At 42.4% G+C, this 24,680-nt stretch overlaps 1 protein-coding gene across 5 annotated transcripts in view; it reads left to right on the forward strand.

Annotated features, from left to right (window-relative positions):
- The first annotated feature begins 4,621 nt into the window (after positions 1-4,621).
- The window catches only part of Uspl1 (ubiquitin specific peptidase like 1), a 30,556-nt gene continuing 10,497 nt past the window's right edge, over positions 4,622-24,680 (forward strand). The window contains exons 1-8 of one of the 5 annotated variants that reach the window (XM_013350982.2): positions 4,636-4,798; positions 5,961-6,036; positions 7,539-7,704; positions 8,222-8,350; positions 12,895-13,519; positions 17,011-17,124; positions 19,950-20,079; positions 23,634-23,759. In XM_013350982.2, the coding sequence (XP_013206436.1) occupies positions 7,609-7,704; positions 8,222-8,350; positions 12,895-13,519; positions 17,011-17,124; positions 19,950-20,079; positions 23,634-23,759 (1,220 nt within the window). In that variant the 5' untranslated portion in view covers positions 4,636-4,798; positions 5,961-6,036; positions 7,539-7,608. Of the gene's footprint in view, positions 4,799-5,960; positions 6,037-6,501; positions 6,519-7,538; positions 7,705-8,221; positions 8,351-12,894; positions 13,520-17,010; positions 17,125-19,949; positions 20,080-23,633; positions 23,760-24,680 lie in introns of those variants that run through there. The other 4 variants (XM_005344721.3, XM_026786466.1, XM_026786459.1 and 1 more) reach the window with 4 other exon arrangements.

The following is a 24,680-nucleotide window of genomic DNA, read 5'->3' on the forward strand; positions in this document are numbered from 1 at the left end:
TCCAGATTTTGACCTGTGATACAGTTCAAAGAATCACACAGTAAACATTACCAATGACTTAAAATTACCAATGCTTTCTAAAAAAACAAAAACAATTTCTTTCATTCCAGTTTTAATTCATTTATTAGATAATTACTAGGCAATTTTGCTACTTGTCTATTACCAACCTAGATAAAACAGTGAGTTTTAATTCTATTTATTCATTTACTTTCACTTATTTACTATTATTATTATTTGGTGATTTCCTGTTTTAAATATCCCGGCTAAACCAAATGACATCATGAACTATTAGGAAGTAAGACTATCTACTTCTAAATAGGCCTAAATTCAGTCCAGTCCTTCTGACTGATAAATTCATCTTGAAGTGACAACTACGTCCCAATTAGGAAAGTGTTTCTCTATATGAGTTTAATTTTTTAATGTGGAGGACTCTTGATTGATAATCAGCGTGCTGCGTGATTACTTTCAATAAGTGTTTGTCACTCACGTGCGCACAGCTCCTTGATGAACCCCGGCTGGTCTGGGCTAGGAAGAGCAGCGCTAGCTATCTACACTGGACGGCTTGTAGTCCAGCTATGGGGGTGGATAGTAGGCTGGAAAAGGCTGACAAAAAGCCCTGGATTAGAAATCAGAAGATGCAGGTAGTCTAATGCACAAGCTTGGGTAAACTGTTTCCCTCTTCTGGGCTTAGTTTTCTGTCATGAGCGGGACGGCTCAGGAGAGGTGGTTCAACAGCTAAGAGCATGTACTGCTCTGGCAGAGGACAACAGTTCAGTTCCTAGTACCCACATGAACTGGCTTACAGTCTCCTTTAACTCCAGCTCCCTGGAATCCAAACCCTTAAACCTGCAGGCATCTGCACTCTCAGGTACCATGCCCCCACCACCACCACACACAACACACATAATTTAAAAAACTAATAACAGTAAATACTTAATAAAGTGGTAATACAAAAAAGTTGCATTTTAAATCCAAATACATGTATGGAGCAAAACTGTTAAAAAGAAAAACTAAGCTAAGCGTAACTAGGATTTGGTATGTATAAGCACGAGTTTGAAAGCTGGTCTGCTGCTAACTCACGGGCCTCGCTGTCAGCCCTGCCATGCTGTGTGACTGATTAAAGACAGGGAAGTCTGTCTGTTGGATCAAGGCCCCTAAGCAGTCTACCCCTTTTCTTCCGCTAGTTTCAAATGAAGAAGTCACTCAGATGATGTGATTAATCTATTTTGTTCACTTTAGACTCAGGTAGGATGTTAGCACCACTAGCCAATCCCGTAACCCCAGCACAGAGATGTAAAAGCCAAAGCAGACAGAGTCAGTTGTGCTACTATTTTGGGCAGAGATGAATTCGCACATACGGAAGGTGCTGACTATATGATAAAATTAAAAGGCTTTACAATTTTATCCCATTTCAATTTATTTAGTGTGTGTATACACACGCAACAACAGCACATTGTGGAGGTCAGAGGGCAACTTTTGAGAGACAGTTTTCTCTTTCCACCATGTGGATCCCATGAACTGAACTCAGGTCATCAGGATTAGCAGCAAGTGCCTTTACTCGGTGAGCCATCTTGCTGACCCTACTCAGGAATGTCAACTTAATGAGACTTAAAATAGCTCTCTACTTGACTGTGCAGCCAATGTGACCTACAACTTCAAGTTCCTGCTGCAGTTATGGCTTCCCCACTAGCTACTAGCCTGAGCCAAAATAAACCCTTTCTTCCTTAAGGTGCTATTATCAGGGTATTTTATTACAGCAACAAGAGAAGCAACCAAAACAGGATCTCAAAGAAACCTAAATATCCCAAAACAGAAGAGGCAGACACAATAGGAAACTACTTCTAAGACAAATAAACACTTAAGGTAAACAGGGGCATATTATGCAACGCATATATAAGGGGAGGGGGTTAAACACACCTTAATAGTTCTTACTTGTTTATTTACATGTGCATACTACAGCCCCCCATAGCTTTTACTGATCCTAGGCAGGGAACTGGGTGACTGACAGCCAGATGTAGCATGAAGACTTTCACTGTATGACATCTGAGCTATGTACTAATTTAAACAATGAACTCTGACTAGCAAAACAGCAGTGTGATATGAGATGGATGATGTCCTTCGTGGAAAACATTTTAAAATGTAGGTGGTAGTCCCAAGAGTAAGTATCTGCGGGTAATGTTTAGAACTGTAAGGGAATTTCCTTAAGCTATTTATCTGCTCCAAACTTCTGTGTAAACTCAGGGCACCAAAATTAAACCACTTGCATAAAGTCCACAGCAAAGGAGACAGAGCTCAACATCAGATACTCCAGAACCTCCTCTGTGACTATTATCTGCTCATTTGTGGAAAGGAGAACCAGGTGTGTGAACACATGAGCTATCGTGGTCTACCTAAAAGTTTTAAGAGTATAAAACAACACCTTGGGACAACTAACGTAATGTCTGGCTCCATATATGACTACCCTGACAAAAGCTTTCCACATCCCAGAAATTGTACATGCCTCATTTTTTTGAGACAGGGTACTCTAACTGAATCTGGTGCTCAGATTCAGCTCAGCTGAATGGCCAGTCTGTCCCTTCCCAGCCTGGCCAAGCTTTTTACATAAGTGCTGGAGATCCAATTCAGGACCTCATTATGGTAAGTCAAGTAATTTACTGGAGTCATTTCTCCAACTCAGTGATTTTTTTTAATGAGACCAGAATAAACAATCACAGCAGGTAAGATTTTGGGTTTGATTTTAAGACAGGGTCTCAAATCTATTATGGACTCATTTGTTAATATAGTCCAAGCTGGCCTCCAATCCAAGATTGTCCGGCCTTCATCTCCTGAGTGCTGGGATTACAGAGGTATTTACCCCATACCTGGCTCTGAGGTAGCGTTTATATCCCAGGTTGGGGCTAAAGGTTTAAGAAATGCAACATAGAAGAGTCCAGAGCCCATAAAATGATATGCAGGGCACAAAAGCTTCCTTTTAGCAAATGTGAGTTTCTAAGTGGACGTAGATAAACTTCCGGCCTTACCCTACTGGAGATATAACTACATTCCCTCTGGGGCCAGTCTACATAAAAATGGACACTCTAAATACACTGGGAAGAACTAGCATGGTATCTTCTCAGCTAGGGTCTACAAGCCTCTGGCATAAAGGGGATTTTCTTTTTAATCTCCACTTCCCACCTCCATTTCGTTGGTTACTGTTAATTCTTTTTCCTAAACAAAAAAAAAATTAAATAAAATTTACATTAATGACTGCAATCATCAATTTTTATTTGAATTATGATTATAATCACTAGGGGGATGTTGCTTTACATCTCAAAAGCTGAGTTACATTTGAACTGAACCAATTAGATTGTTCAATTTATAAGCTGACATTCAGCAAGTTTATGGAGAGTGTACCCCACTCTAAAAATGGCAATAACATATTAAACAAAAAATATTCCTATTAATCTCGACTATTTCATTAACAATAATTTCCTCAAAATTTCATAATCCATACAAAAAGAAATCTAGCTACTTCGTTCTTAGAACAAATACACCGGTACATTAATTATATAGTGAAACGCAAAAAAGCAAAACCTAACCACTTTATTTTTGTCTTGAGGGAGGGGGAAAAAAAAACTAGCCCTAACAAAGTCTGTTGGGCCGCTCAGCGATCTGCATTCCTAAGTACCACAAAGTGAAATTCTTTTATTGGCTAATTTCTTCCTACAGCGGACTCGTTTCCCACCCCACAGCACGCGACCAAAGCCATCAGCACTCGGCCAGCTCGCAGTCGTTCAAGGCCGCCTAGGCAACCCCACAGCACCGCAGTCCACAAGGCCAGGCATGACTCCCGAGTGTTCGTCCCAGGCCACCTAAACACTCGACCCAGAGGACTCCCCGGCCTAGGATGTCCTCGAGAACGCAGTCAGGCACGAGGTCCTAAGCACCACATGACCTCCCTACGAAGGCAGTTGGGAAAACTTGGCCACTCGAGAACGGCCCTCCTCGGAAGTTGGAGGAGGCAGGGCTGCAGAGCTGCGCGGGTCGAGGCTCACCACGTCCCTGGGCTTGTCTCTTGCTACTCCCCTTACCGTGAGCAGATCTGAGAGGGAAGAAAGGAAAAGCCCCTGGCCTCCAAGGAGGAGTTTAGGTAAGGGAGGGACAGCTCCGTGTGTGGTGACCCTTTGTGAACACGTACGGCGGCGACCCGGCAGGGAGGACGCACTGGGGGAGCCACGGTCCCCGCTCACGCCGGCAGCCATGATGGCCGGGCCGGGGAGGACCACACGCAGGTCACTAGGCCTGCGCGCCGGAGGCCGCTTCCTCAGCCGCTTCCTCAGCCGCGTAATCCCTCCGCGCACTAATTTTAATCAGGCCCCGCCCCCTGGCCGCTGGCGTCACCTCCGTCGCTCAAGCGCTTTCCAGCAGCTTCCAGAACCGTCCCCTCCTCCTCATCTCTTCGCAGGCTTTGCAGCTGCGGGCCCCGCCCCTACGGGCGCCGCAGTCCCGACTGCGCCTGCGCCTGCCGAGAGGCCAAGCCACGCCTCTGCGGAGCCTTGCCGGAAGTGCTCTCGTCTTCCCCTTCCCCCCCGCCGTGCCCCAGGGCTTTCAAGCCGGGCGCTCTTCAGGAAGGTGTTGTGGGGGGGGACTCTTTGGCTGCGGACTCCCGAGCGGAAGTTGCTTTCCTAGCGGAGACGGCGGTGGGGAGGAGCCACCCGAAGGGAACGTGAGTTGAACGTTACGGGTTGATGGTGTGGAGCTCAAGCTGGAACAGGAGTTCGGACCGATTCTACACGAAGAAGGAGTGTGCAACGGGCCGGTAAGGGAAAGAGTTAATTTCCTCGGGAAGTAGAAATTGGGACGGCTGCAGTGCCCCGGGTGGGTCGTTGACACGGTGAAAGGATGGGTTGGGAACGAGGTTCTGGTGGGAAGAATGGAGGTGCGGATTGGGATCAGGGTTCGTTTGGGCTTAAAGAGGTAAACACTGAACAGAAACCAGAGTTTGTATCCGCTCCCCGAAGAGTGTGGAAAATGGGCAGGGTAACGGAACGCCGCACCTCTTGGGCTTCCCTGGTGGCTTTTGAAACTCATCTCGCGTGGCCCTGTCCGTCTCAAATTCGGGAAGCTGAAGCAGAACTGGGCTCCGAAAATCGACCCTTGCTTCGGATTTAAGTCTGTTGGCCTTGCCTTTGACCCCTCATATGCCTAGCTAGGAGGTAAATCTCCGACGGGTACAAAGCTCTTAGAAGTTTCCACACGGCACATGCAGTGAATTAAATTTAATCGCGTCCCTCTCGTGATTGTTTGCTAACTGGATTCATTCTACGCTGATAACTCCCTTTAGGGTCTCTGCAGTGTTTCTCGACATTGACGGGGGCGGGGTGTGAGAGGAAAGTGCTGGGGATGAGGACTGGAGAACTTGGTTGGTCTCCCCCTTGTAACAAGCTCGTGTCATGACCTTTCGGTTGTTCGGAGCTGTTTGGATGGATTAAGTAGGTGATTGGAAGCTGAGCTGTCATTTTGACAGTAATAGGAATGGAAAGAGAGAATGGGTTCAAAATATTTCCAAAGTGCTGTCCACAACAGATGGCGTATACGGGGCATGCATGAGAAAGATGAGAGTAAAAAAGTCAGACTTTTCTAGTGTGTTTGCAAGCTCAAAGATGGCAAATTTTAGGCACCATACAGGGAGGAGCAGGTTACTTTTGGAGAAAAGATAATGAAGCTAGTTGTTAGGGGATAAATTGAAATTTAAGAACCACCCCAGGATTTTGTATATAAGACAGAGTGAAAGACCTGAAGCGTCCTCTTTTGGTATTTTAAACATGCATGTTCTTTGGGGGAGGGGAGTGTCTTAATATTGCTTGGTGTTTTCTACCACTTTCTTGCTGAGTCGGTCTTCCTCCTTTCCCCCTTCCTTCTCCCTTCCTTTCCCCTTCCTTCCATCCTTTTCTTCCTTTCTTATATCCTTTTTATTTTAGACAAGGTCTCACTATGTAGACTGCCTAGCCTGGGTGGGATCACCGAGATCCATGCTCTGGAATTAAAGGCTTAAAGGTGTGTACCAACCATGCGTGGATATATGCCTTGTCCTCCTGTTGAAATAGTGGGTGATACTATGATCAGGAGAGCAGATTGGAGGATTCTCATTTTTACTTCCCCATTGAGAAAGAATCATTCCAGACAGTTTCCTAGATCCTCAGGTAGATAAAAGTTTCATCGATGACTTACTCAAGAGCCTGCAGGTTTCTCTTTGATAGTGAATGCAGACTGACAGAAGGTGCACCATTTCCATCATCGGGAAGTAGCTCGGATGGTAATTGTAACTTAAGTGTTACAGTACGGCTTCATTTACTTTCCGACCCTTCCTTCCTTTCCTTTTCTTCCTCATTTCCTCCCTCTCCCTTCCCCTACTTCCTTTTCTTTTTTTCTTTTTCTTTTGTCAGGTTCTCATGTAGCCCAGGAAGACTGAATTCATTTATAGCTGAGGCTGGCTTTAGATTTTACATACTTTCTCTTCCCAAGTGCTGTGGTTACAGGTGTGGGCACACTCCATGTATGTATATGTTTTTGTTTTGTTTCTGAGACAAGGTTTCTCTGTGTAACTCTGTGACAATCCTGGAACTTGTTCTGTAGATCAGGCTGGCCACCTTAGGTTTCGGCAGTATTTATGCTTAACAACTCCCTGGCTCTAAGTACTAGCTTATCTCTGAGGCCTAAAAGGACTTTTTGATATGGTTTTGTTGTATTTTAAGTACATACTTAAAGTGTTTTTAGGCACTTTTCTCCCCTTCTATTGAGCTGTGTGTAAGAATTTTCTGTCTCCTAAATCTTCTGAATGGGGTCAGCTCTGTATATACTCAATACCTGCTTATCCCATGTAATTTGTACTATAGACGTACTTATGTTTTTGTTCTGATGCAGATCGTTTACAAAGAGCATACTATTTTGTTGCTAACTTTTTAAATGCAGTGTTCTGCTGGTTTAGGTGCAGGCTTTTAATCCCAGCTCTTGGGAGGCAGACGCAAACAGAGTTCAAGGTCTGCCTGGTCCACACACATAGCAAGTTCCAGGCCAGGCAGGGCTATTTAGTGAGACCCTGTCTTCAAACAATAAAGTATTCCCAACTGGTGAAGAATTAGTGGTTGAAAACTGTAGGAAGGTATAAAATGTGTTGTTCATTCTGTTATTTTCTTTCTGTGGTAGAACAATCGGCCTGAAAGATTCAGGTTCTTTATAATGCTGACAGGGTTGCTTCAAACTGTACACACACTAAACAGCTTAGGGCCTTACACTTAGTTGACTCGCTTGTTTTAACCAGTAGCCATCTCTATGAAAAGTTTTAATTTTCTGTGTGTTAGAAAAATGCATCCTGTGATCACTCTCCTCAGCCATTTGCAAATATCTAAATGCATTTAGGTATTTTCAGGACCATAGTTTTATAATGTTTATCCAAGGATTTGTAGCTTACAAATATTCATAATATCGCTCATAAAATAGCAAAGCTCTCTTTTTAGAGTAAATAGGATTTTTATTTAATTGTTGACTTTTTTTTGCAGGATTCATTGAAAAATCATTAGTGCTATTGGCATGTTCCAAGTGACATAAATTAGCCAATGACTCGGATTGATGGATTCTCTGAAGATTGGAAATGGTTTGCCACGGGTTGGACCGGGGACTGATATAGGGATATCTTCACTCCCCACGCTGGGGTACTTGGGAAAAGTTAGTGAACTTATTTTTGGCCTCAGTGAAAAATTGGTTTTTTCCCCTCTTGTATTTGAAATTTAAATTATAAATTAAACTTAAAAATTTCATTTTATGAAGTTCTAAAAAATTCAGTCTTCCACGGAAATCTTACAGCAATGGCGAAAGATTATTATAATTTGTTTACCTCTCAGTTATTGATGTGTGAATGTAGAAATGATGCCTAGATCTTAATGGTTTTCTATTCTTTGAAAATATGTACATTGTGTATTTTCCTTGGCAGTTGATGTTACTTTTTTCTTGTAAACTAAACGATGGTATTTAACTCAAAATTTAATATTTAAAGTTATAAACATCTTACTTGGAAATACTGTTTAAGACTGTACAAGGTTTGCTGTGTTTAATCTTGCCAGAATCCTGCTAGTGGGAAATTGTGCTTTTTTTTTTTTTTTTTTGGTTACCCTTCCATTTAACTCTTTTCTAAATTAATATAATTTAGGAATGTCTCTTTTAATTTGCTTTATTTCTCTTTTAGAATTATGGTTCAGCTAAAGTTACAACAGATGGCTATTGCCCTGCTTGTAGAGCAAAAGGAAAGCTAAACACCTTAAAAACTTACCAAATTAACTTCCAAGAATCTGTGTTTTTGTGTGAGGATTTTCAGGTAAAGTACTAATGTTACATAGTATATAGCTTTCAGCATTTTACTTTTCTTCATTGTTTAAATTTTTGCTAATCTTGTCTTTTTCAGAGTATAGACTTTGAATGCATAGGTAATGTCAATTTCTAAATATCTCTGACAAATAATTTTAAATCATTTGCTGTTTTCCAACTGAACACCTAAGTTATTGTTACTTGCTATTAACCTTGTAGGGATCCTTATAAGTTTTTAGCATGTAGTTATTTCTTCCTTCCACCCCCAGCCCCCAACCTTCACAGGGTCTCACTTGTGTAGCTTTGGCTATCTTGGAACTTATTATGTGGGCCAGGCTCATAGTAATCTGCCTTCCTCTGCCTCCTAGCACTGGGATTAAAGGTGTGCACCACTATACCTGGGCATATAGTATTTATTAATCTCCATTTTACCTGGAAGGATATTTTGGTAATTGGTTATATCAAAACAGTGTATAGCCAAGCAGTGGTGGTGCACGCCTTTAATCCCAGCAATTGGGAGGCAGAGGCAGAAGGTTCTCTGTGAGTTGAAAGCCAACCTGGTCTACAGAGTGAGTTCCAGGACAGCCAGGACTGTTTCCCAGGGAAACCCTGTCTCAAAAAAACAAAAACAAACAAACAAAAGTTTGTGGTGGTAAAGAGATCCACAAACTAATTTGGCATTTTAGAAAATCATCTACACAGCCCTCCCCCTATCAAAGATAACACTCTCAGATCCATTTATATTTTTTCCTCATATACAGAACTTTACACATCATATTTCTTGCCTATATAAAGCTGTCATCTTATTTCTAAAATATTGTCAAGTAAAAAATAGGGAGAGGTGGCTCAGCATTTAATAATGTTGCAGAGGACCCAGGTTCTGTGCCCAGCACTCATATGGTGGCTCAAGATACCTGTAATTCCAGTTCCTGGGTACATGGACATATGTGCAGGCTAAACACTCAGATACAAACAGAATCTAAAAAGAAAAAAATTAACCAATGTTAATCCCACAAAATATTTATTTTAAGTTTATATATGATATTTAGACATCAACGAAACCACATAAAGAGGACAAAGCCATCATTTTACCTGCTTACTGTTGGGTCTACAGGTCCCTGTAGGGACTGCCCTAGGACATGAGGGCCATTAGGCAGTGACTTTAGAGGACACTGAAGACAGTGTTGTGTGCCACACCACCTTTTCCAAGGTGAGGCCCATAATTGTAGGATAGCTTTGTGTGATGTTGGCTTTTGGTTTGTGGTACTTGGGATTGAGGGTCTTGTTCAGGAACAGTTTATGCATGCTTAATTATCAAAATAGATACTCTCTCTCTCTTTTTTTTTTTTTGGTTTTCCGAGACAGGGTTTCTCTGTGGCTTTGGAGCCTGTCCTGGAACTAGCTCTGTAGACCAGGCTGGTCTCGAACTCACAGAGATCCACCTGCCTCTGCCTCCCGAGTGCTGGGATTAAAGGCGTGCGCCACCATCGATACTCTCTTTTTTTAAACTAACAAGCAGATTCACATGTTCTAGAAACAGCACGTTTCATAGATCTGCAGAGTTGTGATTGCTGGCTTCTAATTCCAACTCTGTCTGTCCCAGATAAACAAAGCAGATTTCTGGTCTCACTTGCAGAAAGTGACTTAGTAGAGTTTGCCTGGAATTGTGTAATTTTGTCATTTGAGGTCTGATGACCAACTGAGTTAGGAGAATAGTAGACAAATCTAAAATAGTAGACTAAATCGAAAACTCAAAAGAAAAAAAAAGAGAAAGAAAGTGAAATTCAAGCAAAGGCCTAAGGGAAAGAGGAGGATAGTCTTGTGGTCATGGGGAGAAGTAGGCACAGCTAAGACTCTGGGAGGCCTGAAACTGCCAGTCATGTTTGTGCTTCTACACTGAGATCACGGGAACTGTACTTGAGTGCGAGGCAGGCAGAGTGATATAGCAGATAGATCAGAAGAGTGGTTGAAGACATTAGGAAAACTCCAAGAATCAGAGACAGTTTGGTAAGAAAGCCAAGGAGACAGGCATTGTCAAGTCACTTGAAAAGGAGCTCATGGGGAGGACCCCTCAGCCCAGTGTGGGTAAAGGGGTGGTGATGAAAGGGAACCGGATGAGAAGGAAGAGCTTTGTTCTTGTCTTCCTTTCTTCCTTCTCTCCCTCCCTCCCTCCTTTCCTTCCAAAAAATGCCTAGACATTTATATGCTGATTCTATCAATTACAGAGGGGTAAATGGCTCAAGCTACCCTGTGGAGCAGAGGTGCCCAACGGAAGGGTTGGGTTGATCTTGCAGTTTGACAACATGTTGAGAACAGTGGCTATTAGACACGCTACCACCCACCCTTGAACGACACATTGACATTTAGCCTTTAGTCAAGATCTTTCCATCCCAGCCCTCAGGAGGGAGGCTTTGCTGTGTTGTGGATTTACTTATTAACACTTTGAGTCTGTAAGTGGTAAGGAGTACTCTGGTACTCAGTTATACACAGTGATTTTCTTACTTGGTTTCTTTGTATTTTGAGATAGATTTGCTTTTTGAGGCAAGCAGTAGAGTCCATACTGATTTTGAATTTACAGTCTTCCCACTTGAGCCTCTGAAGTGCTAGGATTACAGGCGTATGTTGCCACTCCTGGCTCACTGCTTACTTTTAAGTGTTGTTCTCAGGCAAAGGCAGGATTTAGAAACTCTGGGGGCATAAGGTTTAGGGTCAGGTTAGTACTGACTTCATTGTACAGCTAATAGTACAGAGCTGGTCTGCATGCTGAAAAATGCAAGTACTCATATGGATTTTGTATGTGAAAGGAAAGGAAATGTAGTATGTGCCTCATACTTGTAGCTATGAGGTAAATTACCTGAGAACGTCCTAGCTTCCTGGGTAATGACATGATTTAGTATTGTTATTCTGTGGGTTGACCAGGCAAAGCTTCTGATGGATATAGTAGTGTCTGCTGGAATAGCCAAGTGTTAACCATAGTGCTTGCTGCTGTTGTGCTCCAGGTAGGCAGTCAGTTGGGAATCTTAGTTCTTTTTTTTTGTTTTTTTGAGACAGGGTTTCTCTGTGGTTTTGGAGCCTGTCCTGGAACTAGCTCTTGTGGACCAGGCTGGTCTCGAACTCACAGAGATCCGCCTGCCTCTGCCTCCCAAGTGTTGGGATTAAAGGCGTGCGCCACCACCGCCGGGCTGGAATCTTAGTTCTTCCTGAGGCTCCAGCATGATGAGACAGAAGTTAGCAGGCTTCCTGTGCCTCATGCATCCTGCTGTCCCTCCAAAGCTGTAAACATCTGAGGAAGGAGTGACTCTTCAGTTCCCTGGAGGACACCAGTGTGCCATATCAGTGTTGAAGGCATAGTTTATTTTTATTATTTGTTTGTTTATGTCCTTTTAAGACAGGCTTTCTCTGTGTAACAGCCCTGGTTGTCCTGAAGCTAGGTTTGTCAACCAGGCTAACCCCAAACTCAAACTCAGAGATCCTCTTGCCTTTGCCTCCTGGATGCTGGGATTAAAGGCATGTGCTCCCATACCTGGCATGTTTTAAATGAGATATTTGCAAGCCCTTGGACTTGTTTCAAATGTAGGATACAGGGACTGGAGGAATGGCTCAGAGGTTAAGAGTAAGTACTGCTCTTGCAAAGTACTTGAGTTCAGTCTCAGAACCCACCTTAGGTAGTTCTTTGTTGCCTGTGACTTCTACCTCCTAGGGATCCAAAACCCTCTTCTGCCCTCTGGGCATCCACATACACCACATTCACTTAGACGTAGACACACATAAGTAAGTATAATAAAAATGGATCTCAGAACATAGAAGATACATAGAAAGTACTTGGCAAAATTTTTATGTAAAAAATACTTTAGCCGTCAGGTGTGGTGGCGCACGCCTTTAATCCCAGTGCTTGGGAGACAGAGGCACGTGGATCTCTGAGTTCAAGGCCAGCCTGCTCCACGTAGCAAATTCCAGGGCATCCTTGACTGGAGAGAGAAACCCTGTATTGAAAAAACAAAAAACCCCAAACTTCCCCAGTTTTTAATGATAAAGGTTACTTCTGTCTCTCCAAAGTAGCACACATAGTCTTTCTTTAGGTTGCTGACATTTTTATTTACTTGACATTTATTTATGTATTTTTACTTAAAGCCAAAGTAATGTTTTCTTTTAGCTTAGTCTACTGTAACCCCCCCCTCCCCTTAGCCCCCGACAGGATTTCTCTATGTGGTCTTAGCTATTCTGGAATTCACCATATAGACCTGGCTGGCCTCATTCAAAGAAACCCACATACTCTACTTTCCAAGTGCTGGGATTAAAGGCATGTGTCATTATGCCAGGCTTCATGATCTGATGATGCAAATTAACTGGGGAAATTTTCCTTGGGGATTGCAGACTTTGATTACCTCTAGTTCTCTGAAATTTGGGTTCTTAGAGATACTCTTACAACGCATGAATGGTAAAATTGTGTTTTTCATGACAGGAATCTAAGGTAAAACTTACCTGATTTGGATTATCATTGAGGTTTGTTTGTCCCTTTTTAAAAAAAAAAACAATTTTATGTTTTCTTTCTAGTGCATTTATCCTTTGGGCTCTGAGTCACTTACTAATTTAATTTCTCCTGATTTGGAAGACTGTCACACTCAAAATAAGCCTCAAAAAAGAAAGAGATTGGAAACCACCTCTAAGAATTCACCTCTTCCAGTGCATTCTAAGAAGACTAGAAGTCACGTCGTCACTGGTGGTGAACAGAGTTTGAATGGTAAATACAATGGAAAGGTGTGTGGTGACACCACATCAAACTCACCAGAAAACACTGGTTACCAGAATCCTGCCAGGACTGTTGCTTCCTTGGAGCAGAATGAGACTTTGGAAGCTGCTAACATGGACGTGGTTCCTACAGAAGATCCTGCCACAGTTAGTACCTCTGGAATGCTCCTCCAAAGTGAAGGCTTTGAGCTGGAAATGCCATCTGAGAGCAGATGTTTATCACTTTGCCAGACTCTCTGTGTCCAGTGGAAAAACTCTCAGGCGCTCTGCTGGCTAGACTGTATCCTTTCGGCCCTGGTGCACCTGGAGGCGCTGAGGAACACTGTGGCGGAGGTGTGCTCCAGAGAGGAGTGTGTATTTGGGAGACTGTTTGGAAAATACGACCAAGCAGATAAACTTGGGTACACACATCACTTGCATGGTGTCACAGGTTTGTGCTAATGTATTCTTCTTAAGTTGGAAGATGTCAATGGAGTTTTGCCTCACCGCTGTGGAAAAAGAGCCATGGGCAGTCATTGTCCTCTGTAGGGAGCCTGGGGATAGCGTCAGCATGTGACTTGACCCCAGAGCTGCCACTGAGGAAGAAAGGGGCAGTGCTGTTCAGTCAGATCTGAAGTTTGTAAGGTGGAACAACCAGAGTGGCGTAGTAAATGGGAAGCACCTGTAATTCCCAGCACTCTGCCCTTGATGACACTATTGGATTTTGGTGTCTGTGTGTGTATATATGTACACAGACAGACATTTTCACAGGTTGTGTGTTTGTTTGGATTTTGAGACAGTGTTTTTCTACATTGCCTGGAACTTGCATTTCTCCTGCGTTAGCCTCCGGCATGCTCAATTATAAGCATGCATCATTGCACCCTATTTTAATTCCTTCTTAACTTCCAGCCCAAAAAGCATTAAAACATTCTCAGGCCCATAAGATGGCTCAGTGGGTAAAAGTGCTTGCCACTAAGCTTGATGATCTGGTATAAATTCCCAGAAGCCATACAGTGAAAGGAGAAGACAGATTCCTGACAAAAGCATCCAACATACCCTCCAGGCACACATGAATGAATAGTAGAAACACATCAATACAGTCATCCTTTGGTGTCTATGGAAGCTTAGTTCTAGGACATCTTGCAGCTACCAGGGTCCTCTGTCAGAAATGGCATGATGCTTATATAATGCAATTGCATATTGTCCCATATACTTTAAATTTTAATGAACTTAGTGTTGATCTGCTTAGGCCTGTTGCCCATGCTGAAATCATGTTCAAAATTGTTTTACTTTGTGATGCTGAGTCAGTCTCACCTTGCACATGCTAAAGATAGAACTCTATCCTAAGCCCATCCCATGCATTTAAAATCATCTCTAGACGACTTATTCCTAATGCAATGTGAATGCTATGCAAATACTGATTATAATGTAGACAATACTGATACAATACAATAATCAAGGAGTCTGCTTGATTAGTGCAGATGCCGTTTTTCTCTCCCAAGTGTTTTAGTCTGGTTGCTTGGGAATGGGATAGTGGGACCTGGTATGAAGTCCAGTTGTTATGAAGTCCAGTTGTGTGTTTACTCAGCTGCCAATGGGCAGTCACTCCTCCTGCAATCCCTTCCCAATCCACGTATTCTCTGAAATGTTTTCACACTCAGAGTTTGCTATTAATGCTTAAAATGGTCTTCAGACTGGCTTTGACTCTCTCAGAATTAGAAAATATTGATCTGTTGCCTCTTTGTGTGTTTATTAACATAAATGTTTTTATCATTCCCTCCAACTTTCTGTGAAATATCAGTTCTGTTGATTGTCATATTCTTATTTGGATGCATTTTTTATATCTTTGTTGCTATGTTATGTCAGATATATGTTGCTGATTCCTCTTCTAGTTTACAACTTGTATTTTACTTAAAAAGTACTTTATACCAGGTGATGGTGGTACAGTTTTTTAATCCCAGCACTCTGGAGGCAGAGGCAGGCAGATCTCTGAGTCTGAGGCCAGCCTGGTCTACAGAGTGAGTTCTAGGACAGCATGGCTACACAGACAAGCCCTGTTTCAGAAAATAATAACAAAAAATTAAATTTGGTGTGGTGTGAGAAACTCTGTCTCAAAAAAAAGACAACGGTAACAAAAAAAAATTACATTTGGTGGGGTGTGTGTGTGCGTGCGTGTGTGTGTGCGTGCCAGAAATCAACTCTCAGGAGTCAGTCTCTCATCATGTGGGTCCTAGGAATTGAGCTCAGGTGTCAGCCTTGCAATGAGTGCCTTCACCTGCTAAGACAGCTTGCTGGCCCTGATATTGAAATGATTAATTGTGTATGGCGTGAGGTCAAGTCCATTTTCTCTTCATTTTCAGACACCTTTTCTGGTGTCACCTTTCTCGCACACCAGCATTGCATATCTCTGATCCTGTTTTGATTGTTGTGATCACCTGGCCTCTCCCTGCACCCACACTGAGATTGTGGCTCTTGAAGTCTCATATTTGGAAATTTTTCTGAAGTCTCTTTGTGTGTGTTTATCTAATTTTGCTTGCACATAGGTTGTTCGTTTGTTTTTATTCTTTGACAGACTTGCCGGTGTTGCAAGCTTTTTTTTCCTGAGCACTGTAGGTGTTTCTTTGTTAAAATCCTAAAAGGTGTGATGGGGAATGCTAGGTCATTAGTGGGTGCTGTGCATTGCTTCCCCGTTGCTATTATGAGTTCACATCATGACCCTAGCCATGAACTCTTGAATACTTTGCAGATTAGTATCCTAGAAGGTTATTGAATGTGCCGATTAAAGTTTTTTGTTGAGTGGCTTCCCAAAAGAATTATTAAAATAGCTTCTCAGGGCTGTAGACACATAGCAGTTAAGAGCACTGGCTGCTCTTGCAGGGTTCAGTTCCCAGCACTCTTCAGCCTGTAATTCTAGTTCCAGGGGATTGAACACCCTCTTCTGGTCTCCACAGTTACATGCCCACATGCCGTAGACATATATACAATCAGGAACACATGCATACAGATAAAATAAATCTTCAAGAAAAATTAAAAAGAATATGCTGCTCCTTTTATTACATGGAAAAATTCATCTCAGATTCCTTAACCAATTTTGGGCATAAATATTTAGAAGTTATGATTATTAAGTAAGACTTTGTTTTAATTTGATTTGGAGACTTCATGCATCAGTCATTTGGGTTTATAGCTCTTCACAGGTATCGCCTGTTTTTAATAAATAGTTACAAGAACCTTGGTGCTGAGTAGGTGACGGTTCACTGATGATTTGAGAAGAGCAAAATTTGATACTGGAATTTTAATTTTTTGCTTTTAGTTCATATTAGCCACATACAGAATAATTAGTTTTCTTAGTCTTGTTAACTGTGTGTGGGCTTCATTGTTCTGTATTGTGTATTTTCCTTTCTTCCTTTTGCTTTCCAGGAACAGATAGCACAAGTCTTGCCTAATGCTCATTTCATTGAGAATGTAAGCTTTTCCGAGTGTGATGAAGCTGTAGGAATGATTTCCAAGTCAGATTGGAGCGTCAAGCACTCGTCGTTCTGACGTGCATATTACTGTATCTGTTGTTTTTGAGAAAGACTTTCCTTGAGATTTCATCCAGGTAGTAAGGGCAAATGGCACCTGATGACAGGTGTCAATGGAGTCTATGGCATATCGCAGGGGAGGCATAATAAGAAATGTTTTTGCTGGGCAGTGAGGGAGCACGCCTTTAGCCCAGCCCTCGGGAGGCAGAGTTTGAAGTTAGCCTGCTCTTCAAAATGAGTTCCAGATCAGCCAAGTTTACACAGAGAAACCCTATCTTGAAAAAAAAAAAAAAAAAGTGTTTTGCTTTTTGTCTCTGCAGAATGGACTGATAAACTTTCATTCTTATTACTATCTCGGTTTTTCTTTTCTTTTGGAAAGATGCATTAATGAGATGATAACGTTCTGATTTTCTTTTTTAAGGTGAAGATTGTAAAAAACTGACATCAGAAATACTTGCAGAGATAGAGAGCTGTCTGAATGAAATTAGAGATGAAATTTTCATTAAACTTCAACCTAAGCTTAGATGTACATTAGGTAAGTAATTGTATAGAAATAAGTACTGCATAAGGAAATAAGTACTGCATTATTTTAGTACTTGGTATAGGATTCTTTTGGGCGAGTCTGGGTAGTGGTGGTTTACTTAGGAACCTACCACGGCTTACATCGCTGTTGTCCACTCCTGTTCTGTGAATATCTGCAGGCTGTTCGCCTCTTTGAGTTCTCAAAGCCAGGTGAACACTTAGGGCTAACACTCCCGGTTACTTTCCTCTGGCAACCTAATCCAGACCCCTGTCAAGTGTGCTAAAGAGTTGGTATATAGTTGGCTCTTCTAAGCTTTTAAACCAAATCTCCACCTGCACAACCCAAGATTAAATTGTGGTACCCTTTGGTCATGAATACGTTAGTATAACATGCACATGTAACTAGAATTGTTAGGGTCCTGGGAGCTCTAACTGGCTCAGCCACTAGTGCTCAGTAGGCCATTTTTATAGGAAATAATGAAAAGCCAAGAAAAGAGATTTGTTTAATATTGCCCACATGTAGAAGAGGAACAAGTGGGCCAGTGACTGTCAGGGTCCCAAGGTGAATTTTAGGTTTTATTTGAGGGCATGAGGTGAGGTGCGTAACTAAGCAGTCTTCTGCAGGATGTGCTGCTGCCCATCATTGCTTTGTCTTTGTGTGGGCCTGAGTTTCTCCTGCAGGGTGGGCTAGCAAGTTGTCAGGGTGTGAATCTCTTCAGGGGAGACAGGCTTCTACCTGTCAGGCACCAGAGCCTCAGCCTTTCCCTCCCCCCAGCACAAGATTCCTGACTGTAGTTTCTGTGTTCCGACTGCAGAAAGGGAGAGTGCAAGTGCCTCTTAAGATGCCTCCATTCTACTGTCCTGGATCTCTTTCTCACTAGTAGAGGAGCACGGGGTGGACTTGCTCTGTCCTTTGTGACTCTGGGAGCAGAGTGAGGCCAGAGCTAAAGTCTCTGTCCATGTCTTTCCAGGCTTTGTAATGTTCTGAAAAGGAAAGCTGGTGTTTTTAGTCTCAGTTTTGTTTTTATTGTCTTACTAATTAATTGCCCAGGCTCTCGCTGAACTCCTGAGTCTTTTTGCCTAGGCCTCTAAAGTGGCTGGACTTGAAAGTGTGCACTACCACACACTACCTGTTAGTTTTTTGAGAGAAACTTCTTTTATTACTCTTCCATATTTGTATTAGCTCTGTGTGCATGTGTATACACTTGTGCATGCGTGCCTGTGTACACACACTTAGATGACAGAGACTGACCTCAAATATTTCTCCACATTTTAAATATGTATTAGAAGCCACGAGTAGTGTCACGTGGGAGGCAGAGGCAAGTGGATCTCTGAGTTCGAGGCCAGCCTGGTCCACATAATGAGTTCAGGACAGCCAGAATGACATAGTGAGACCCTGCCTCAAAATTAAAATAAAACATATATCTAAGTCAGAACATATGTTAAATGTGAAGGTTTTTGTTGTTGTTTGTTTGTTTTTAGAGACAGGGTTTCTCTGTATCTCTGGCTGTCCTGGAACTCACAGAGATCCGCCTGCCTCTGCCTCCCTGTGTGCTGAGATTAAAGGCGTGCGCCACCACTGCCAGGCTAGATGTGAAGATTCAACGCTGTTGTGAATTATAAATTGTTTGCCTTCTTAGTTAATGTTTAGTTACAGCAGAGTTGAAATTTACTAAATATCCACAGCTCATACAGTTGTCCTTTCTAGGAGGCTGATTTCTATTTTTTTTATAAGAAATACATTATTCTGATTTATATTTTTATATAAAAATAACTATGGCTGGATATGGTGGCACACGCTTTTAATCCCAGCATTTGGGAAGCAGAGGCAGGCAGATCTCTGTGACTTCAAGGCCATCCTCATTTACATAGTGAGTTTCAGGATATCCACTACTGCATACTAAGACCCTGTCTCAAAAAAAAAATGAGATTATATCACAAAACAACTATTAAAATAGCATTTGTAATTGCAGATGTTTGCAGCACATGCTTGGGTAATGCAACCTGTTCATGGTAATACTTCTGGTCCTTCCATCACAAAAGTTGCTGGCTGTTTTGGGCACCTGTAGTTCCAGGCTAGGGAAGAATAGGACCCTGAGAACAGTCTTGTTCTAGGGAGGAGGCAGGAAGCATCTGCAGTTCATCTCCTGGGCCTTGTAAGCCCTGAGGATGAGAAGGCAAGAAACCAGCTGGAGTGGGGCTGTAAGAATGGGATCAGTTGTTAAATGGCCTTCTTGATCTCAAAGCTGGCACGTATGGTTCCATTTTTGTTTAAGGACAGCAGAATCCCCACCATCTCTAGTCTTAAAGTGGCAGGAGTTTAATTATTCAAGAATTGGATGAAAGGTTAAGATAAGTGGGGAGATTCAGAATTGATCCTTGATCCTTGTATATTAAACCTCTTCCACTGTAGAGATGGTGGATCCGAATAGAAGTGAAGTGGTAATTTAATGGTTATGACCAATTCTGATGCGATTCTCTAATGTTTTCACTATCAGTATTTATAGCAAACCATTTCCATAGTTTTTATTTTAATGGACAGGGTTATAGGTCTGTGGGCTTTCTCCTTTGAGAAGGAAGGCAGAATGGGTCCCGTATGTTCGTCCTATGTTTTCATGACATTTAAAAATGAAGAGACTAGCATAGGAGCTGAGTTCATGCTGGTTGTGTTTGGCGAGGTGCTCAACCTTCCTCCAGTTCCACCTTGACCGACTGACTGCCCAGCTGTGTTCACACATAGGCGCTGTATACTTTTGGGAGTTGACTGGTGATTGGGTTTTCTTTTCCACTTGCCAGTTCCGGCTTCTAATCTTTCCTTTCCTCTTGTCTCTTTTGCAGGTGAGATGGAAAGTCCCGTGTTTGCGCTTCCCGCACTGCTGAAACTAGAACCCCATGTTGAAAAGCTCTTTACATACTCTTTTTCTTGGAATTTTAAATGTTCCCGTTGTGGGCACCAGTATCAAAACAGGTCAGTTTTGGGTTTATAAATGGATCCTTTCTGCTGAAATGGTTCGTAACAGCATAATTTAATCAACAAATTTTGTACCTATAGTATACTCTGTCTTGGCACTTCCACCCTCAATACACTTTCACCCCCTACCTCCACCCCCACCCCAAGACAAGGTGACAGTCCCGAGGTTTTCTGCCCTGGAATCCAGAATGGTAGAGGCAGAAGCATGTGTCGTCATGTCCTAGACCCCAACACATTTTTTTATTTTTCTAAGATAGGGTCTTGCTAAGTAGCTCAGGCTGATCTCAGACTTGCCACTTTCTTCCTCTTTTTTTAAAAAGATTTATTTATTGTGTTACAATATTCTACCAGCATATATGCCTACATGCCAGAAGAGGGAACTAGATCTCATTGTAGATGGTTGTGAGCCACTGTGTGGTTGCTGGGAATTGAACCTTAACCTCTGAGCCATTTCTCCGGCCCACATTTGCCACTTTCTTGCCTGAGCCTTCTGAGTTCTGAAAATGGAGGCACAGATCACAGCTGGCTTCCACATCTTAAACTCTCTCTCCACTAAAGCGAAAGGAACGGTTTGCAACACAAGAGACTATAGGTGGCCTGCTACTGTAATCAGCTCAAAAAAATTCACAGCTTGAAGGATAGTTAAAATGCATTTTCTTATTTCCTTATTGGGAAGTTAGAAACAAATGAGAATTGCACCCTTCACATCTAGAACATTCTTAGCTGCGCTTCTGCTTAAAAGTCCTTGGAGCTGTGTTATGTTTACCCTTCTGTTAGAGACAAGGCTTTCGTTTGCTTTAGGCCCCTATCTTGGAGCTGCTCCTAGTGTATGGTAGCATCCAGCATAGGTTGCCTCTGTTTTCCAGTTCAGGAGAGCAGAGAGGGCAGGTACTTGTCTAGCAGGCCCCCGCTTGATCAGACCGGGGAAGCTGCTAGCTGGCTATTAATAGATGACCTGCCAGCTGGGTGGTGGTGGTGCCCGCTTTTAAACCCAGCACTCAGGAGGCAGAAGCAGGAGGATCTCTGAGTTCGAGGCCAGCCTGGTCTACAGAGCAAATTCTAGGACAGCCAGGGCTGTAAAAAGACAACCAGCCTTGCAGGTCATTCTTCAGAATATTGTAGAAGTCAGTCAGGAATCCTTCCTGCCGCAGCTCACCTACAAGCAAGCTCCAAAAGTTAGGAGGTAAAACGACATGAGGAAATTGTTGTATGGATAGCTGTGTCTCACAAGGCTGTCTGGACAGTAGGAAATGCTGTAGGGAATGACGGCAACAAAGTTTGCTTTTTAGTCTGGTGTTTTAAAACTGCTAGGAAGGGGTAAGAATTCACTCTAGGACTTGAAATATTTGTGGAAGCAAGTGAATATTCCATTCCTAGATCTCCGTTGATTTGTACAAATGCTCTGGATTTCTCTTCATAGTAACTGAGTGAGGAACTCACTAGTCAGTAGCAGATCAGGTGACCTCTAGCGTTGTTTCTTGCCTCCGTGGCTCCTGTGCTCACCATGCTAAACTCTGTAATCACTACCTGTTTTTAATAATATAAACAGAGCTGATGATTAAAATCAGCTTAATTGCAGCTTTTCTAGAATTCACAGGCTAGCGCTTTGACAGATTCTCATTTAGTGTGTTCTGTGTGCCAGGAGCTCACCTAGGCATTGGGAGTGATTCCTGTTGTGGCCAGTTCAGCTGACTCGATGCTTAGGAAAGTAGTTATGAGCTCATGAGAGAGGGTTAGTGGCTCAGCAATTAGTGCAATCTTTTGTCAGCTCTGCATCTTTATCCATAAGGTGGTAAGTGGGCTTGAGCAGCGCTCGCACTGAGCTCAGAGAGGGCTCCAAGGGAAGCCACCAACCACTTTGGTATCTTGTTTTTATGTCTTTTCTTGTTTTGTTTTTTTTTTTCCCTTAAATTAACTGTTTATTTTTATTTTATGTATATTGGTACTTTGCCTGTATGCATGTCTGTATGAGGGCATCGGATACCCTGGAACAGAAGTTAGAGAAAGTTGTGAGCTGCCCATGTGGGAATTGAACCCAGGTCCTCTGGAAGAGCAGCAGTACTCTTAACCACTGAACCATCTCTCCAGTCCCTTGTTTTTATTTCTTTAAAAGTAGTTGTTAGCCGGGAGTGGTGGCAAACCTCTTTAATCCTAGCACTCAGGAGGCAGAGGCAGGCAGATCTCTGTGAATTCCAGGACATCCTGATCTACATCCAGGACTGTTATACAGAGAAACCACATGCACAAAAAAGTAATTGTTAAAGTTTCTTTAGAGTAATCTTTACTTTGAAAAGTTAAAGCAATTACGGAGTCAAAGCCAAGATGCGGTAGCATTTAATCAGTGTACATCGAGGTCACAAATACTCACTTCTACTTGCTACAGAAACTGCCCAGCTAATCCTTTCATTTTAGTGCCTCTGATTTGTTTGCTATTGTAAAGGCTTTTATTTGATTGCATAGTTATTTTCTGGAGAGGATAAAAACCTGGTCTGTAGCGCCTGGTGGTCTTGAGTCAGACCCCATTTTGTCTGCCACTCGTCTTACAAAGGCTGGAGCACTAGGGGAGTGCCAAGTTCTGTGCCTAATGGTACATGTATTGGGTGCTCAGAAATGTCACTCTTCACGTGGAACATGAGCACTAATTGAGACAAAATCCTTGTTACTATCTAAAAGCTAGGAGTTTTAATAGTATTTTAAAGAATGAGGCATGTGGAGTACAGTCTGGGCACACAGAACAACCTGTCTGTTGCTTTGCATTTAAAAGGTTAGCTTTTCTGCAAACTGATCAGTTTTAACTGTCAATGCTTTCTTTGCTCAGGTACCATATGCCAATATTATTTGTTATTTAGAAGGGAAAAGCTTGTGTGTTTCTTTGGCAATATACTTGTTTTAATTAAAACATTTTTGTTAGAGTTGATGCAACTAAGATTCAGTGTACACCACTGAAGATCATCTTGACTCTTGCTTTTGGGTATTCAAACTAAAGTGAATTCAGTGCTTGAACAGCATGTGTAAAAGCAGAAGTGTTCGACAAGGGAATTCTTTTTTTCTAACAGATAAGAAAGTTAAGTTGTATGTAACTTGAAAATACCACCCTCTTTGTTGTCAGTGATGGTTAGCCAATTTGCACTACATACGCTGAGCTGTAAATTCAACAAACTTCTAGAAGTGATGCTCACCAAGAGCCTCGATGCTGTTGCTTTGGGTAGCTGGCGGTATCTAGAGACACTGTTGCTGCAGCTGGAAACTGGTCCTGGAATGTGATAAGTAGAGACCAGGAGTGACCCTCAACCTCCAGTGTGCACAGTGGGGACCTCACAGATAATTAATTCTCTGGAGTAAAGTGTCAGTGGCATTCGTGCTGGAAGGCTGTTGTTTGTGCTTCTAGCCAAAAAGCCAGTCCGTGTGCAGTCTCCACAGTCCAGCTTGGCAGGAGAGGGTACCACGGTACTAATACATGATTGAGATCAAAGCTCGAGTAAGTAGTTGAATTTGTTAAAGGAATACAAATGATTTTAGCAAATGGGTTCAAATTTTGCCTGCTTTTGTAGGTGTTTGAAGAGTCTGGTCACCTTTACAAATGTTGTTCCTGAGTGGCATCCACTCAACGCCGCCCATTTTGGTCCATGTAACAGTTGCAACAGTAAATCACAGATAAGAAAAATGGTGTTGGAAAGGTGAGTTTAAATTTACTTAAAATTTACATTTTTAGGATACAGTGAAGATGGGTTTACGTTTTTTTCATTTGTTGAGAAAGAAAATAGAGTGTCTACAACATACCTTTTAGAAGTTTGAGTGAACACACATACATACGAACTGCCAAATGCTTATCATTTAAAGAACTGACTGGTAGGCAAGCTGTACCAGATGAAACACTGCAGTAGGGTTGCTGTGGGGTTGGCCCCTCTCTCATAGTGTGTGTGTGTCTGTGTGTGTGTGTGCTTATTTTATGTGCATTGGTGTTTTGCCTATATGTATGTGTGAGGGTGTGAGAAACCCAGGAATTGGAGTTACAGACAGGTGTGAGCTGCCCTGTATTCCTGTGCTAAGAATTAAGTTCGGTTCCTCTGCAAGAGCAGCCATTGCTCTTAACTGCTGAGCCATCTCTCCAGTCCCATCTCCTAGGTGTCATCCTGCTGATCCTTTATCATCTTATAGGCTTTTGTTGCTGTCGAGTAAGTGTTTTTGTTGTATTTGCAAGCTATTGGCTTTGATCTGTGTGATTGCTGCTTCTGGTGGGTGGAGGCTAGGGAAGTGTTAGGCATCAGCTCTTCACAGTGAACAACCCCATCCCTTCAGGTGTGTGCGTTCTGGAGCCTTCCAGCTCAGGCTGACTGCACTAATGGGATGAGCTATAATCTTATGGAGGAAGCAACCCAGTGACATTAACTAACCTCCGTTACTGTCAAATCTGCAATGCCAAATTCTTCAAATCTGCAGAAGCTCCTCAGAATATTTCTAAAGAGTTATTCTCATTAAATTATTGGATTCTCTTTTAATAGTACTGTAGCCTTAAATTGAAATCAGGCACCTGCCTGTTTCCTCCCCTTATATAGGCTTCCCCTTCAGATGTTCACAATCTGCACACACACCCCCCC

This window comes from Microtus ochrogaster, chromosome 2 (assembly GCF_000317375.1).
Source record: "Microtus ochrogaster isolate Prairie Vole_2 chromosome 2, MicOch1.0, whole genome shotgun sequence".
Taxonomy (NCBI): domain Eukaryota; kingdom Metazoa; phylum Chordata; class Mammalia; order Rodentia; family Cricetidae; genus Microtus; species Microtus ochrogaster.